Source organism: Adiantum capillus-veneris, chromosome 16 (genome assembly GCF_014529385.1).
Source record: "Adiantum capillus-veneris isolate H3 chromosome 16, ASM1452938v2, whole genome shotgun sequence".
Taxonomy (NCBI): domain Eukaryota; kingdom Viridiplantae; phylum Streptophyta; class Polypodiopsida; order Polypodiales; family Pteridaceae; genus Adiantum; species Adiantum capillus-veneris.
In genome coordinates, this window is record NC_140946.1 from 111,240,691 (window position 1) to 111,255,353 (window position 14,663).

General features: G+C 43.5%; 1 protein-coding gene across 3 annotated transcripts in view; it reads right to left on the minus strand.

Annotated features, from left to right (window-relative positions):
• LOC147439648 (Histone superfamily protein) overlaps positions 1 to 14,663 on the minus strand; it is a 58,351-nt gene that overhangs the window by 36,242 nt on the left and 7,446 nt on the right. For all 3 annotated transcript variants that reach the window (XM_086485462.1, XM_086485463.1, XM_086485464.1), the window contains exon 3: positions 7,906 to 7,986. In XM_086485462.1, coding sequence (XP_086341588.1) covers positions 7,906 to 7,986 — 81 coding nt within the window. The remainder of the gene's footprint in view (positions 1 to 7,905; positions 7,987 to 14,663) is intronic.

Here is a 14,663-nt window from a genome sequence, read left to right on the forward strand (position 1 = left end):
AGATGATCATGAGATCTATTGGGTCAAGTACTTCGACATTAAACTTGATATACTCATCCAACCCATAAAGGAATGGCTCTTTGCGCTTTGCATCCGATTTGCGTAATTGGGTGCCAAGTTGCAAAACACGGTTAGAAAAGGACAATTGGCATACCATTTTGCTTGAGACTACGCCAATCGTCTTTCAACCGCGCTAAGTACTGAGGTGGCATAAACTGCGTCTTGAGCTTGTCTTGGAAGTCAGCCCAATTGAAAGAAAGGGGCACGCCTTCTTCGGCTTCCTTTAGTTGCTCGGTCAACTGTGCCTCTTGCCATGCGTGATACCAATTAATGGCAGCATCGGCAAGATACATGGCTGCCGTCAAAACTTTGTTACTTTCTGTTTTCTTAGTTGTCGCAAAGTAAGCATTATATTGATGCAACCAAGAATGAATAACAGTCGTAACGAACTGCTGACGTGTCAAAGCCTAAAGAATGGAGTCAACTTACAGATGTGGCAGAGGGACCTAAACCCTAATTTTTGCCACAAACCCTAACTGCTGAAACCCTAATTCTGGAAACCCTAACCCTAAAACCTGCAAACCCTAATTCTGGAAACCCTAACCCTAAAACTGCAAAAACCCTAACCCTAACCCTAAGGGCCGCAAACAAATTCCAAAAATTACGATGACATGATGACGTGGCAGGCTATACAGATTTCCACGTTTTGCGTCGGCTTATGACGTGGAAGGCTGTACGGATTTCTGTAAATTGCGCTGACAGTTTTTTGGCTTTGCTTTTGAACCAGAAGCTTTTGAGTTTTAAAGGCTTTTATTGTAACTGCTTTTCACGCCAAGGGCCTTTAAATATGAGGCTAGGGCTCATTCTCTAGCATGCTTCCTGAAGAAGGTGCAGAGTCTGAAGTACCGGCTTATACTGTGTTGATGCAATATAAAGAAATACCGAAAGGGGCGCCAAGGTTTGGGGCCAATACTCTCTAGGGTGGAACTCCGCCACTCCGTGTCGCGTGCTGTCTCTCTCTCTCTCTCTCAATTCAGTTGTTATTTAAAGTGCTTAAAGTTATTCAATCTGTTCTTTTCTATTGGCACGTGGTGCCCGCCTTGTGACAGTGGTATTAGAGCATCAGGCAGGTGCTTTTCTAAAAGCATACCGGTCCTACGAAAGAGGAGACAGAGCTTTTGTAATTTGATTTTATTTGAGGTATCTTCGCCATGCAACCCGGACTTATTAGCCACTCCCACCCTTACTTCATCGCGCATCGGGCGCCCTCCCGTCTTCACCGCAGTGTCTTACAGGGCATAAGCCAATTAAGAACCCAATACTTGGAATTCATGGATTCAACAGAATATTTGCAATTTCTGCTCAACGAGCTTCACGACATTCTTTCGCGGCATCCTCAACACAATCTTCCACTGCTGCAAGGTTTTCAACAATTTTTGAACTACATGTTACCCCCTCTGATGCCCCAGCTGATACCTCCTCCTCCGGCACCAAAAAGTACGAGAGCTTCCAACCGGCAATCTTCTCAGCCATCTGTTCCGATCAGGGGAGTCTTCACGAATATGGTGCAGCCATCTGACCCTGATCCAATGCAACCGCCTTTGCCACAACCGTCTCTACCATGCAAGAACTTATGGACCATGCCGCAGTCGGCTATAAACTGATGAAGGGAAAGCTAGAGTTTACCACAGAAGAATCTCCGGCCACTAACCACAACTCTCCGCAACAACGAACAAATTCTCGAGTCTCTCCTGAAAATCAATCGCAAAGGCCCCGTTTGACGCCTCAACAACGAGACACCTTACTACAAGAAGGCCGATGCTTTGGATGCTTTCAAACAAGGCATAATCATTCTAATTGTCCCAAACGCACTGATAGACCAAAGGAGCCGACGCCCGCACCAACGATCGACAGGACCTCAGCGCCACCTCCTGCTGAGAGAGCTAGACCCGCTATTTGACTAGTTCCTGATATTTATGGCATACGCCTTGAGAGTACAAATGAATTGTGTCGAGCATATGGCAAAGTCAATGGTTTCAAAGCCCTTATTTTCTTTGACCCCGGAGCTACAGAGAACTTCATCCATCCAAAATTCTTAAAGCAGATGCACTTTGATTATGATGCACAGGGTGGAGAAGTTGAAGCTGAGATAGCCACAGGGCAAACTCAGAAAGTAGTACTACTCATTGGTGCTCTTCCAGTGACTATTCAAGATTATCATGGAAAAGCTGATTTCCATATCATGAAGTTGGGTAATTGTGACGTTCTATTAGGCATGCCTTGGCATGACAAGAATGATGCGACTCTCCAAGTCCGGAACCGAACCATCACCGTGATGCAGAAGGGCAAGCCAGTCGTCCTCAAAGTTCGGTTGTCCGAACAAAATCCTAAATGAACTCTCTAGTTGTTTTATAGTTAGATACTTTTGAACTTTGTTTAAGAAAGCATTGTTTGAAACTTTGTTTAAAATGGATGGTATCTGTTTTGAACCTGTTTTGGTGCCGATTTGAATTGTTTGACTCTGGTTTGATACTGGTTTCAATGATTGGTGATTTTACTCCCGGGTGGAGAAGTGAGAAATACTGTCTTGGTATTGTTTGAACCTCGGAACGACGCAGGCCGATGCCTGGGGAGCGTTTCATTGTATGTTTGAAAACCTCCGAACGACGCAGGCCAATGCCTGGGCAACGTTTGGTTGTATGCTTGTAAAATAATTGTTGTTGTGACTCCCGGCCCGGACCTGGATGGTTATGCGGGAGGAGTATTAAGAAGTCTGAGCAGTGGTTACTCTCAGCACCTCCAAACGACGCAGGCTGCGGTCTGGGGGGCGTTTGTTTGTAAAAGGCCTCTATATCTCCCGGCCCGGACCTTTTTAGGTTATGCGGGAGGAGTGATGAGGGAGTCGTTGAATATCTCCCGGCCCGGACCTTGTTAGGTTATGCGGGAGGAGTGTTCATCAATGGCTTTATGTTTCTATGTCTTGTAACATGCATATGTGACATTTGTGTTGCATTGTGATGTGCCAACCACTGAATATTCCTAATTGAGATTGCCCGGGTATGTAATTTTAGTGCATCAAGACACCCGTGGAAGATCAGTACGGTCTGGGTGTGATGGCTAATTTTACTACGCCGGAATATCAAGAGTTCCGATCTGGAGAAAGGAGAAGCTAACTCCTTGATCAAAACAGCCGAAAGGAGAAGCTAACTCCTTGATCAAAAGAGCAAAAAGGAGAAACTAACTCCTTAATAAAAAGAGCAAACTGATTGTCCCTCGGAATGACCCTCGGAAATTTTTGAACTAACTTGAGTTGTTTTCTCTTTCAAGAAGGGCAGATGTAACAAACTGCTGATGTGTCAAAGCCTAAAGAATGGAGTCAACTTACAGATGTGGCAGAGGGGCCTAAACCCTAATTTCTGTCACAAACCCTAATTGCTGAAACCCTAATTCTGGAAACCCTAACCCTAAAACCTGCAAACCCTAATTCTCAAAACCCCAACCCTAAAACTGCAAAAACCCTAACCCTAAGGGCAAGAGACAAATTCCGAAAATTGCGCTTACATGATGACGTGGCAGGCTGTACGGATTTCCGCATTTTGCTCTGGCTGATGACGTGGCAGGCCGTACGGATTTCCGTAAATTGCGTTGGCAGCTTTTTGGCTTTGCTTTTGAACCAGAAGCTTTTGAGTTTTAAAGGCTTTTTACTTTAACTGCTTTTCAGGCCAAGGGCATTTAAATATGAGGCTAGGGCTCATTCTCTGGCATGCTTCCTAAAGAAGGTGCAGAGTCTGGAGTACCGGCTTGTATTGTGTTGATGCAATATAAAGGAATACCAAAAGGGGCGCCAAGGTTTGGGGGCAATAATCTCTGGGGTGGAACTCCGCCACTCCGTGTCGCGTGGTGTCTCTCTCTCTCTCAATTCAGTTGCTATTTGAAGTGCTTAAAGTTGTTCAGTCTGTTCTTTTCTATTGGCACGTGGTGCCCGCCTTGTGACAACAGTAGCATCCATCTGACCGTCATACTTAGTGAACGTCAACTTCTCATTGACTGGATTGTTGAAGTCTGAATCTCTGCTTGTGCTACCTGATGAACTACCCACATCTTTGACGGGCTCGGACTTCGAGGTGTGTACCTAGAGGACAAACTCTTGCATGCGTTGGTCTCTCTACGCCTCACGCTCTAACTCCAAGGCTGGTCGTCTTTCTTCGGTGGCTATGCATTGAGCTTCATGTGCTCGCTCACGCTCAAGCTCCGTAGCTGCCTTTCTTTCTTCGCGCTCGCGATCCAAGACTACCTTTCTTTCTTCGACTGCCAAGCGCGCTTGATCACGCTCGCAATCCAAGGTGGCTCGTTGCACCTCTTGTTGTAGCATCATGTCCATCATCGACCTGACCAAAGCCTCCATAGGATTTGGTGCACCCCGTGGCGTAGATGGGAAAGGAGGAGGGTCGGAAAAAATCCTCCTAGTGGGAAAAATTCTTCGTCACCACCTCCATGCTCATCACCTTCACACAAAGTATCCATTCCGCTTTGGGTGATGACCATACACTGAGATCTTGGGTACTTAAGTTCTCGAGGAACTTCGGGTCTTGAGGTTCTTGGGTTCTTGGGTTCTTGAGGTTCTTGAGTTCTTAGCTTGCAATCGGTATTTGAGAAGGCTTTTCTCTTACCCGAGCTCGACTCTTCCCTGCGGGCGCACCCCTTGGCAGCCTTGCACTCACATCAAAGTTGCTTTTTCCCACCTCACGTCGATTGTCCGGCCGCTAAGTGCACAATCCACTCTCAATGAGTGAAAAGAGGAGCAAGGGGAGGCTGGACAAGCCCTTCTTTCTTGGGTTACCTGTCACTCTTCAAAAACATGATTAGGAATCGACACGCTCAAGTGGACTTGGGTTACGTGCGATCGCAACAAGCAAAAAATTTCTTGTGGTTCTTTCCTTGAGTGATATAGAACATTGTCAAAGCTCTCATACCAATGTAAGGTGCAATGGAAATGAATGTTGATCTTGCTCAAGATGAGTGCTCCGAACTGTGCCCAAGGGTTCTTTTTACTTACGGAAGGGAGAGGCTTCCGTTCCTTTAGTGAGAGAGTGCAATGATCACAAACAAAGTGAATGCCAATCTGAATGAAGGTGCTGAGACTGAGAGAGAGAGAGAGAGAGAGAGAGAGAGAGAGAGAGAGAGAAATGAAATGAAATGTTATATTAACGTCTTCAAAAGGCCAAAGTGACCTATGAGACCAGAAAGTTACAATGCGGTGTATCTGATACAAAGTCAGATTAACAAAATAAATTAAACTAGGATAACAAAATATAAATACTGCGGAATCCTAAACTAAGCTGATAGGTGTGAAAGGTGAAAGGCGTGAAATGTGTGAACTAAGCAATACAATGTGTAGACAATATGGGAGGGAAGTAGAGATCCATCTTCATCTGCACTCTCGACGACGAAAAAGTATGATTCGAATCATGGTTTGCAATGTCATTGGCCAGATACGCACGTCCTCACATCAGCTCGAGATTGAGACTGGCAGATTCAGAGGGACACCAACAGATACCAGGATATGCCGCTTATGCCATCTAGAGCCAGAGACAGAGGTACATTACATATGTCATTGCACAGTGTACTATGAGATACGAGGCCGTTTTCATTGTCTATTCAGAGAGAGAAGAAGAATACGACACTAGACAGTTCTCAAACCCTCCTCCAAGGGCCCCCCTCTCTATGGCGAGAGAGGTCTATGCTATTGATTGCACAAATCTGGTACAATGGTCTAGATGCAATGGACTTGCCAACGATGTCGACGACAATGATGACAATGACGAAGACGAGATGAAATCTGAAAACGCTAGGACTGAACTGCTGAAATCTGCAAAAACACTGACTTTCTGTTGATCTCTGACACTTTCTGTCGGCGAGGACGGCGATGGAGATGACGTGACGACGATACATTGAAAACGTAGATCTGCGAACAACGGGCTGAATCTCAAAACGCTAACTGACTCGACGGTACGGCGAGGATCTACTGCGGGTAGGTGAGATCTGCAAGGCTAATGGCTGAATATGCGGTGTCCAAGTGCTGAAAACTGAAAACGCTGATGTGCTAGAAACTACAAACGCTAGGCTAAGTCTGCAATTGAAAACGCTAGTCTGATCTGTAGCCAAAACGCTAGAGGATCTGCAAACTGAAAACACTGTATGCTTCTATTGATTGCAAACGCTAGGGTCTCCTGCCGGTCTTGCTGAGAAGGTGCACTGCAAGTTGCTGGAACTTCTTCTGCCTCTTCTGCCAGAAAGTGCTAGCGCTAGGTTTCTTTTATAGAGACTTAGCAAATTTGCACTACTCACTTTTCCAACAAAGTCACTTATTGAATAATAAGTGAAAAATGAGTAAATAGGCAAAATGGGTTCTATGCACTGTAAAATGCTCATGATGGGTACTGAATGTCATGTTGATGATCATGTTGTGTGCAACCAGATGATATGCGACTACTCTAAGTACTTGGACATGCACGGCCTACGCACAGGCTCACAACAGTGCTAGAACACTTCCTAAGCTGATCTAAACCCTAGACCTGAGATAGCTTGTCCACATGCACATAGGGTTAAATGTGCACGTGACATAGCTTCATTGGTGATAACTGTTGCCATAAGTGCTACTGAAGAGTAGGTCAGCACCAGTTCACCCAAAGAGAGAGAGGCTGGGTTGTATGGGATATGATCTTTCAAGTGCTGCCAAATGACAGCGTGTATGATCAGGTGGTTTGTGTGTTGATACGTGTCAATTTGTTGTCCAGATAACTCAGAGATGTACATGTACCTACCACCTCATCTTTACACAGGACACAGCCACACCACAGCCCTCACACATGCCTTGTACATGCTCCTGGAAAGAATGGACCATACCCACTGGTCCAGATGGGAGATGATTAACTCTCCCAGTAAATAGAATCAATCCATGCTTTTGCATCATAGAAATTGGGATAGAAAAGGCGGAAGAAAGAGTATTTCTTATCTACTAGTATTCATAAGCCTGCTTAAAGAAATAGCTGAGCATGAAGATAAATTAAATCAACCAAAGTTTTTGCATTTGATCAATTTGAACATTAAGCTAAATTGAAGTAGAAAGGACTTTGTGAAGAAATGCCAATGAAAAAATCTTGTGATGGACTTTCACATTCAAATTTCATTACCATGTACTATGCCTCAGAGATCCATGTGATCAAACATGATTATTTAATAATCCAAAATTAAACCAAGAGAAGACGCCACCAAACATATCATGCATGACATGCTCATGTTTCATCTATATGCATAGATCCATAAATGCAAGAACATCGTGAATGCACCTATAGTCTTGTATACTGTTAAATGCAAAATAATGGCAATATGAAAGACTTTTGGCCCAAAAGAATGTGGTTGTGGCTGCCAAAGTTTCTGCTAGATTAGGATCTTTTCCAAGAACAAGTCATATACAATCAATTTGAGTTGACAGTTTGAAAGCGTCCAACTCAATGTAAAAATAGGAACTCCGTCTCAAAAACTGATGCCTTCCAAATTTAACCTTGTTAATAATTCATTCAGCCCTCCCCAGTTCGATCTGATTTTATAGTTCTCCTTACCTTCATCTGATTTCATACTTCTCCTTACTTATATGTCCTTTAAACAAGGGAGCCTGCTTCTCTAAATTATGCATGTCTATGTAGGCGGACAATCATAATTAATATCACAAATATTCTGAAGCTAATTTTCCAGTTTTCAGCACTTATCTATCACCACCAAGCTACAAATCTATTATTATATATATAAATTCATGCTGGAAATCTCAAATTAGTTACTGAGAGGAGTTTAGCACTGAAAATTTGAAAAAGGTAAAAAAGGTTCAGTAAGGTTTTGAAATGACACCTGCAAGAATTACATCGTCAACATTAATTGACTTCCGACTTGCATGTTGTGCAAAAGTTTCGATATCTCGTCCAAGCTGTTCTGCACAATCAAACATTAGCTTAGTAACTTAGCTTTCATCTCAAAAGCAAAAAATCAAACTTTCTGATTGTTCTGAAGCACATTGAAAATGTTCAAAAGAAAACATTTGGATGCATAACAAACATCACACAATCTCTCACCGTGAACTTGACTTGATGATTATATATGAACCCAAACCCCCAGAGCTGAGCGCCTCAACTACCACATACATGATGCCATCATATAACCAGTTGTTCAACATCTTGCACAACTACGTTACATTCCATGAGCAGTGAGCTCTACCAACAATTTGATCATTAGTAAAGCCACTGGAGTCTCAATACGTAGCTGCCATCGTCCTAACTGTTCATTCAATATTGCATTTTCTTGCGCTACAAGGTGGTTGAGGTGTTAACAGCCTTCATTCCAATACATTATCTACCTCCTTGCATGCACACTATGACTGCAATACCCTATACACAGTGTTTGCGTTTCCTATGCTCTAGGCCTGAGGTCCTACTGCAATGACAGGTCCCACAGTTTTGACAGTGGGAGGAGTCTTCCGTGAAAATCCAATGAATGACAACACATTGGGTTATGATTAGTACAACAATAGGGAAAAAGTTCTCAAGAGAAAAGAGCTCTCATACCAATGTTAGTGGCAACGCATAATAAGCGTGTAAATATCACACTAAAACACCAAACACCCCTTCCTTGCAACTTGTACTACTACTTTGCTCTTTGGTTCTTCGTCTAGGGAGTGTTTCATGACATTTAACGACATAGACACACACACAGACAAAGATAATGTTAGAGATTTGATTTGGTATTAACGTCTGCGGGGGGCCAGAAATGACCCATGGGACCTCAAAGTGATACATAGTCTCCCCTCACGGGGGTGTATGGTGTGTGTTGTTCTCTTTTTGTGTTCCTATGAGTGTCTTTTGATGCTCAAGTATGCGGGTGAGGTATGTTCTGAGAGCTGTAGGGGAGGGGTCTGTCTTGGATAATAGATCCGCAAAGGTAGAGCAACCGCTTAGGAGTGGTTGAAAATTAGCCCGGATGTGAGCATATTCTGGGCATTCCAATGTCACATGTGCTTCATCTTCGGGATCTTGCATTGTACATGATGTGCATATCCATTTAGAAGCATCAATTTTCAGCCAACCCTCTGTTTCTATTTTGAGCATATGTGACCTTGTGCGCATCAAAGAAATGGCTCTTTGTGCCATGTGGGGCGTGGGTGTTCGTATGTGGGCCTGGGCTTCCATTGGGTTTGTTCTATAGCCTGCCCAATACTTTGTATTGACATGCTTGTAGTAGTATTCAAATTTCGAGATGTGTTGCGTTGTCTTCCACTTGGTGTGGAGGCTATTTAGTAATGCAATGTCAAAATTCAGCATGTGTTCTCCCTCCTTGCCCTCCTCAATAAGCATGTCCACATATGCCTCTACATTCCATTTAGCGAACCATTTCTTAATGTCCTGTATGAGGCTCGATGACAAAAATTTGCTTTTCTTTGTTTTTTGTGGCGCACATCCCGTTTCCCATGCAATGCGGGGGATTCGAGTAGTAGGCATCGCTTTGACCTTCATGATATACGTGTACATTCTTTTCAATGCTTTCATTTCTAGTGGTCTCTTGCCTATCTCCAAGAGTAGCACGGAGTATGGTGTCGTCTTTTTAACCCCCATGTGTCTATATAGAAACTTTTTCTGAATTTTTTCAATTTCATTCCATGTGTGGGCTGAAATGCTTGCTCCCCAGAATCCACTCCGTAGAGGATGGCTTGCACCACGCATGTCTCAAAAATGGTCGCTTTTATCTCCCATCTTTTTATGCTCCCTCGTGTGCACATGTTTTCAAATTGATAGTACTTGGCATGGCCGATGTCAATTCTATTATGTGCGCATTGTCCCCAAGCAAAGTTGCACGGAATGTCAATCCCCAAGTACTTGAAACTGTCGACTTTCTCAATTTGTTTCCCTTGATACATGAGGGGGGCGTGGATATCCATCTTACGAGTCTTTACAATCATGAACTTTGTTTTGTCTACATTGATTGATAGACCCACATTTTCAAAAAAAGCATGTAAAGCATCGACCAATTTCTGTAGAGCTGTAATGTCATGGGCGAAAAGAGCCACATCGTCTGCATAGATGAGCATGAGAAGTGTAAGCATCCCGATGGCTGGTTCATCCCCTTCTAGTTGAGGGAGGAAGCTTTCTATTTTATCAATGCACAGTCCAAAAAGAGTAGGGGAGAGAGGGCATCCTTGTTTGACCCCCATGTTGCTTGAGAAAGCTTTGGACAATCCTTTGTGTGTTTTTAGTTGACATATGACTCTGTCATAGTGATGTGCTACCACACTCTTGAGATGCATCGGTACTTCTATGCATCCATCCTTTTCCATATACCCATTCTCGGGACCGTGTCAAAGGCTTTGGTGAAATCTACAAAGCAACAGTATAATGTTTTTCCTTTTAGCCGACTCTCTTCCATTAATACCCTGAGTGAAACAAGGTGATCAATGGTGCTAGGTTTTGGTCGGAAACCTGCTTGTTCTTTTACTCGTTTTCCATTTGTCTCCGCCCATGTGCTTATGCTTTGTTCTAAGATGCTTCCCAAAAGCTTTGCCATGCAAGATCCTACCATAATGGTACGGCAGTTGGTAGGCCGATTTACATCCCCTTTTTTGTAAAGTGCTTTGATCCAGTTTTTTTGCCAATCCTCGGGCAGCCCTTGAACAATGGCTTGGTTTAGCATTCTATGTATCCACTCTCTGGCTCTCATACCTGACCATTTAAGCATTTCTAAGTTCAAGTGTAGTATGTCCGGAGCTTTCCCATTTGCAAGTTTCTGTATGCCTTTTTTAACCGTTTCAAAATCAAAGTGGTCTTGGGCATGGAGATCGGTTTGCATGTGTGGCATTTCTTCCGCATTATTATGTACATATAGTTGTTCCACATACATGTACATGTCATCGAGCTTATGTCCCCCATAATATCATGTCTTCGTCCTTTTATTTTCAGCCATTCTTTTTTGGGATTTTTCTTGAAGTTGGCTATGGCTTGTGTCTCCATGCGGAGCTCATAGTTTCTTCTTTTCCGCCTCTTGAGATTTGTGTAGTCTTTTGATAGAGTTTCCCATTCCGTGTTCGTCGTTGACAGTGCCTGCAATTGTTTTTTTACATACTTACACTCTTCATCAAACCATGGGTTATGCGGTAGCCCTTTAACATGATTTCCTCGCCGATGCGTTTTTCCCATTGTTTGTTCCACGGCGTCACATAGAGCTTGTTTGAAAATTGGCCATGCTTGTTCGATGTGTGATGGCATGGGTATATGAGCAAGTGCATTGTCTAGATGTTTTGCATACATTCTTTTCTTGTCCACTTGCATTTTGTATGTCCATGATCGGGCATGGGGCTGTTTTTGTGCTTTTTGAGTGGGAACTTGTAGCCATACATGGATTGGGGTGTGGTCAGAATTGGGTGACCTCTTCCCAATTGTAAAATTACTTACAATATGAGATGCCTCATGTGCAATCAATACATAATCAATAACACTCATGCCTTTGTTGGCCGTGTAGCATGTGCATTCTCCCGATTTATCAAACTTACTTGTTCCATTGACGGCGATTAGTTGTAAGGATGTCATCATACTGAGCAATGCAATACCTTGCGGGTTTGTAATGAGATCTTTCGAACATCTCTCCCATGTGGGATCTAGTATCTCATTATGTTCAAGCATTGGAGGTGTCATGAGATCCACCATTTGCATTTGCGCATATGCTATGCGGGCATTCATGTAACCAATAAGCATAATCATCCCTTCTTGTGCATAGGCATGGGTATCGGCATACAGATCCTCAAAAGGGTAATTCTTCTCTACATTGAAAGCACCATAAATGGTGACTCTCTATGGGGGATGTAGCACCCAGCAATGAACATAGGTTTAGGTTTTGTGTCAAACTTGATAGATATGTACCGGTTATGAGGATCTGTCTTGCAAATTGTGATCATTTTTCTGAGTTCCTCTCGATATATCACAGCGACGACTCCTTGTCCCCTACATGGCATCCGTAGGGAGTGTGTGACATATCCTTCAATGTGATGGGTTCCCAAGCAACTCAGTCAAGGGCCCCCCACTCCGTAATCTGAATTGCATAAGCACAAGAACTGTACCTCAATGCTCATGCAATGATGATGATACAAAATCTACATGCTCATAATGCTAGCTGCCCAACATCAAACGCATGTACAAGCCATTTATGCAAGGGGCTCACAAAACTGCCAGTACCAAATCCCCTCAGCTCTAAGACACTACTATGTACAAAATTGGCTCTGCAAGTCGATGAAACATGTGCATGCGACAACTTTAGATACCATACAAGAGCAGTTTTTGTATTTTCATGGAGGTTGCGAGTTTCTTAGGTTTTGCCGAACTGTTTCACAAGTTTCGAGGTTATGCGTTTCATACCCATGAAATGGGTTTATATGTCCCATTGAATCTACCCACCCCAAGAGGTGCCTCGTCGTAGGAGTTGCTTGGAGACAACGGATAAAGCAAGTTTGGAGCCTCAAAGAGAGTGGACAACTGGCACCACGTCCTCATTCGACTAGATCTAAATTGAAGGATTCCTGCAACAACCGGATTCCCAAGTTGGGAGATGCGAAGTCGCCCACTCCTGGCAGCCATCTATTGCCCACTCCCTCATGCCCCATCACTCACAAGTTGTGCTTAGCCTACTGCCCATCACCTACGCCATCATCTGCTGCGTTTTGCAGCCTTGCTTTGCACAAATTTGTAGCATTGCAGATCTGCGTTTTTGCAGCTAGCATTCAGCCCTTAAATCCTCTCAACAACCCACATCGAGCCAAAATACAAAGGTGCACCAAATCAGCCCCGCAGGTGCTTCATTTCCAAGAGTTAAAGCGGCTACCTCATTCATTAAGTCAAATCGAGTCTTTTATTGAGGTATTGCATTGGTGTACGTTCCATTTTCGCAATCTAAAGCAAATACCACATCAGTCATGATGTGGAGAGAGGGCTGGTTGGGACCTCATCGTTGCGCCTTTCTCCTCTCTCTATCTCTCTATCTCATCTTTCTAACTCTCTCTCAAATAACTAAAAAGAACTATGAATAACACAAAGTTGCATTCATTAACGCAAGGAAAGAACAAGGGATTGTGGAAGTGTGAATTCTCAATACTACCTATTCTCTCAATTCCACTGCTCTGACAAGAGTCATGGGTATGTTTATGTTTTATCAGCCCCTATCCTCATCTCCATCAACATGTTGATGGGATTGCCCTAGCCATACAATGCTATTGAAATACCCTCTCTCTATGACATGATGTCCATACAATTCTATGAGGTGGCAGCAGCGTATGGAATCCCGCTTTTTACGCTGACTGTACATAAGTTCCGCATTTTACGGACAGTTGTACGGAATTCCGTTTTTAGCACTAGCAACTTTTGGGATAGTTTGCTTTTAAAAGTTTAACGGTTTTGGGGCTTTGCAACCCTTGTAAACTCTTCATAAGTGGCCTTAGGGGCTCATTTCTCAGAGCATCTGGCACAGAGTCTGAGAGCGAGCACCGACGGGCTCAATTGTACTTTGTTCACAGATTAATATAAAAATAAATACCGAAAGGGGCGCCGGTCTTTGGGGCCAATATCTCTTGGCACAGAACTACGGCGGGCCGTGTCGAGTCTCTTTTGTTTGTGAGTGAATCTCTGTTGTGTCGCGGCAGAATATTGACTTGGGGTGTCCAAGTTTGTTACACATTACATTGCAACACAGATGTTTACATATGCATGTTACAAGGCACAACAAACAGCACCACTGAGCACTCCTCCCAAGAAGACGGTCTTAGGCATGAAGATACTCGACGACTACCTCCTCATCCCCCCCCCCCCTCGCAAATGACCTAAAGAGGTCCAAGCCATGAGCTTAGAGGACTGATTCAACCAAACGCTCCCCAAACCGCAATCTACGTTGCTTCAAGGCTCCAAATACAACTAAGCGCTCCCCAGACCACCAAGCTGCGTCGTTCAGAGGTTTTCCAACATACAACTAGACGCTCTCCAAACCACCGGCCTATGTCATTCAAAGATTCCACATCAAACAAGAACACTCTTCTCAGGAAAGCCAGAGCCGAAGATATTCAGAAGACAACATAAAAAACCAAGCATTCTAAAATCAGCACCATAACATGTTCAAAGCAATTTATTTCTATTTCAAACAATAACAGTATTGTCAAACTAAGTTAAAAGAGTATCTTAATACAATTCAATCTTAAAATCATTTGGGATTGGTTTTTGTTAGTCAAAAAGAACGACTAGCTTGTCGTTTTGTTGCAAAGTGATAGTGCGGTTTCAAATATGGATGGTCACATTGTTTTTGTCGTACCAAGACATGCCCAAAAGAGCATCACAATTGCCCAACTTCATGATGTGAAAATATGCTTTGCCATAGTACCCTTGGATGGCGACCAAAAGAGCACCAATGAGCAAGACAACTTTTTGAGTTTGCCCAATGGCTAGCTCGGCGTCAAGTTCTCCAGCAAGTTGATCATACTCAAAAGTCCATCTCTTTCACGAATTTGGGATGGATAAAATTTTCAATGGCTCCTAGGTCAAAGAAGATAAGTGCCTAGAAGCCATTCATCTTTCCGTAAGCTTTGCATAGTT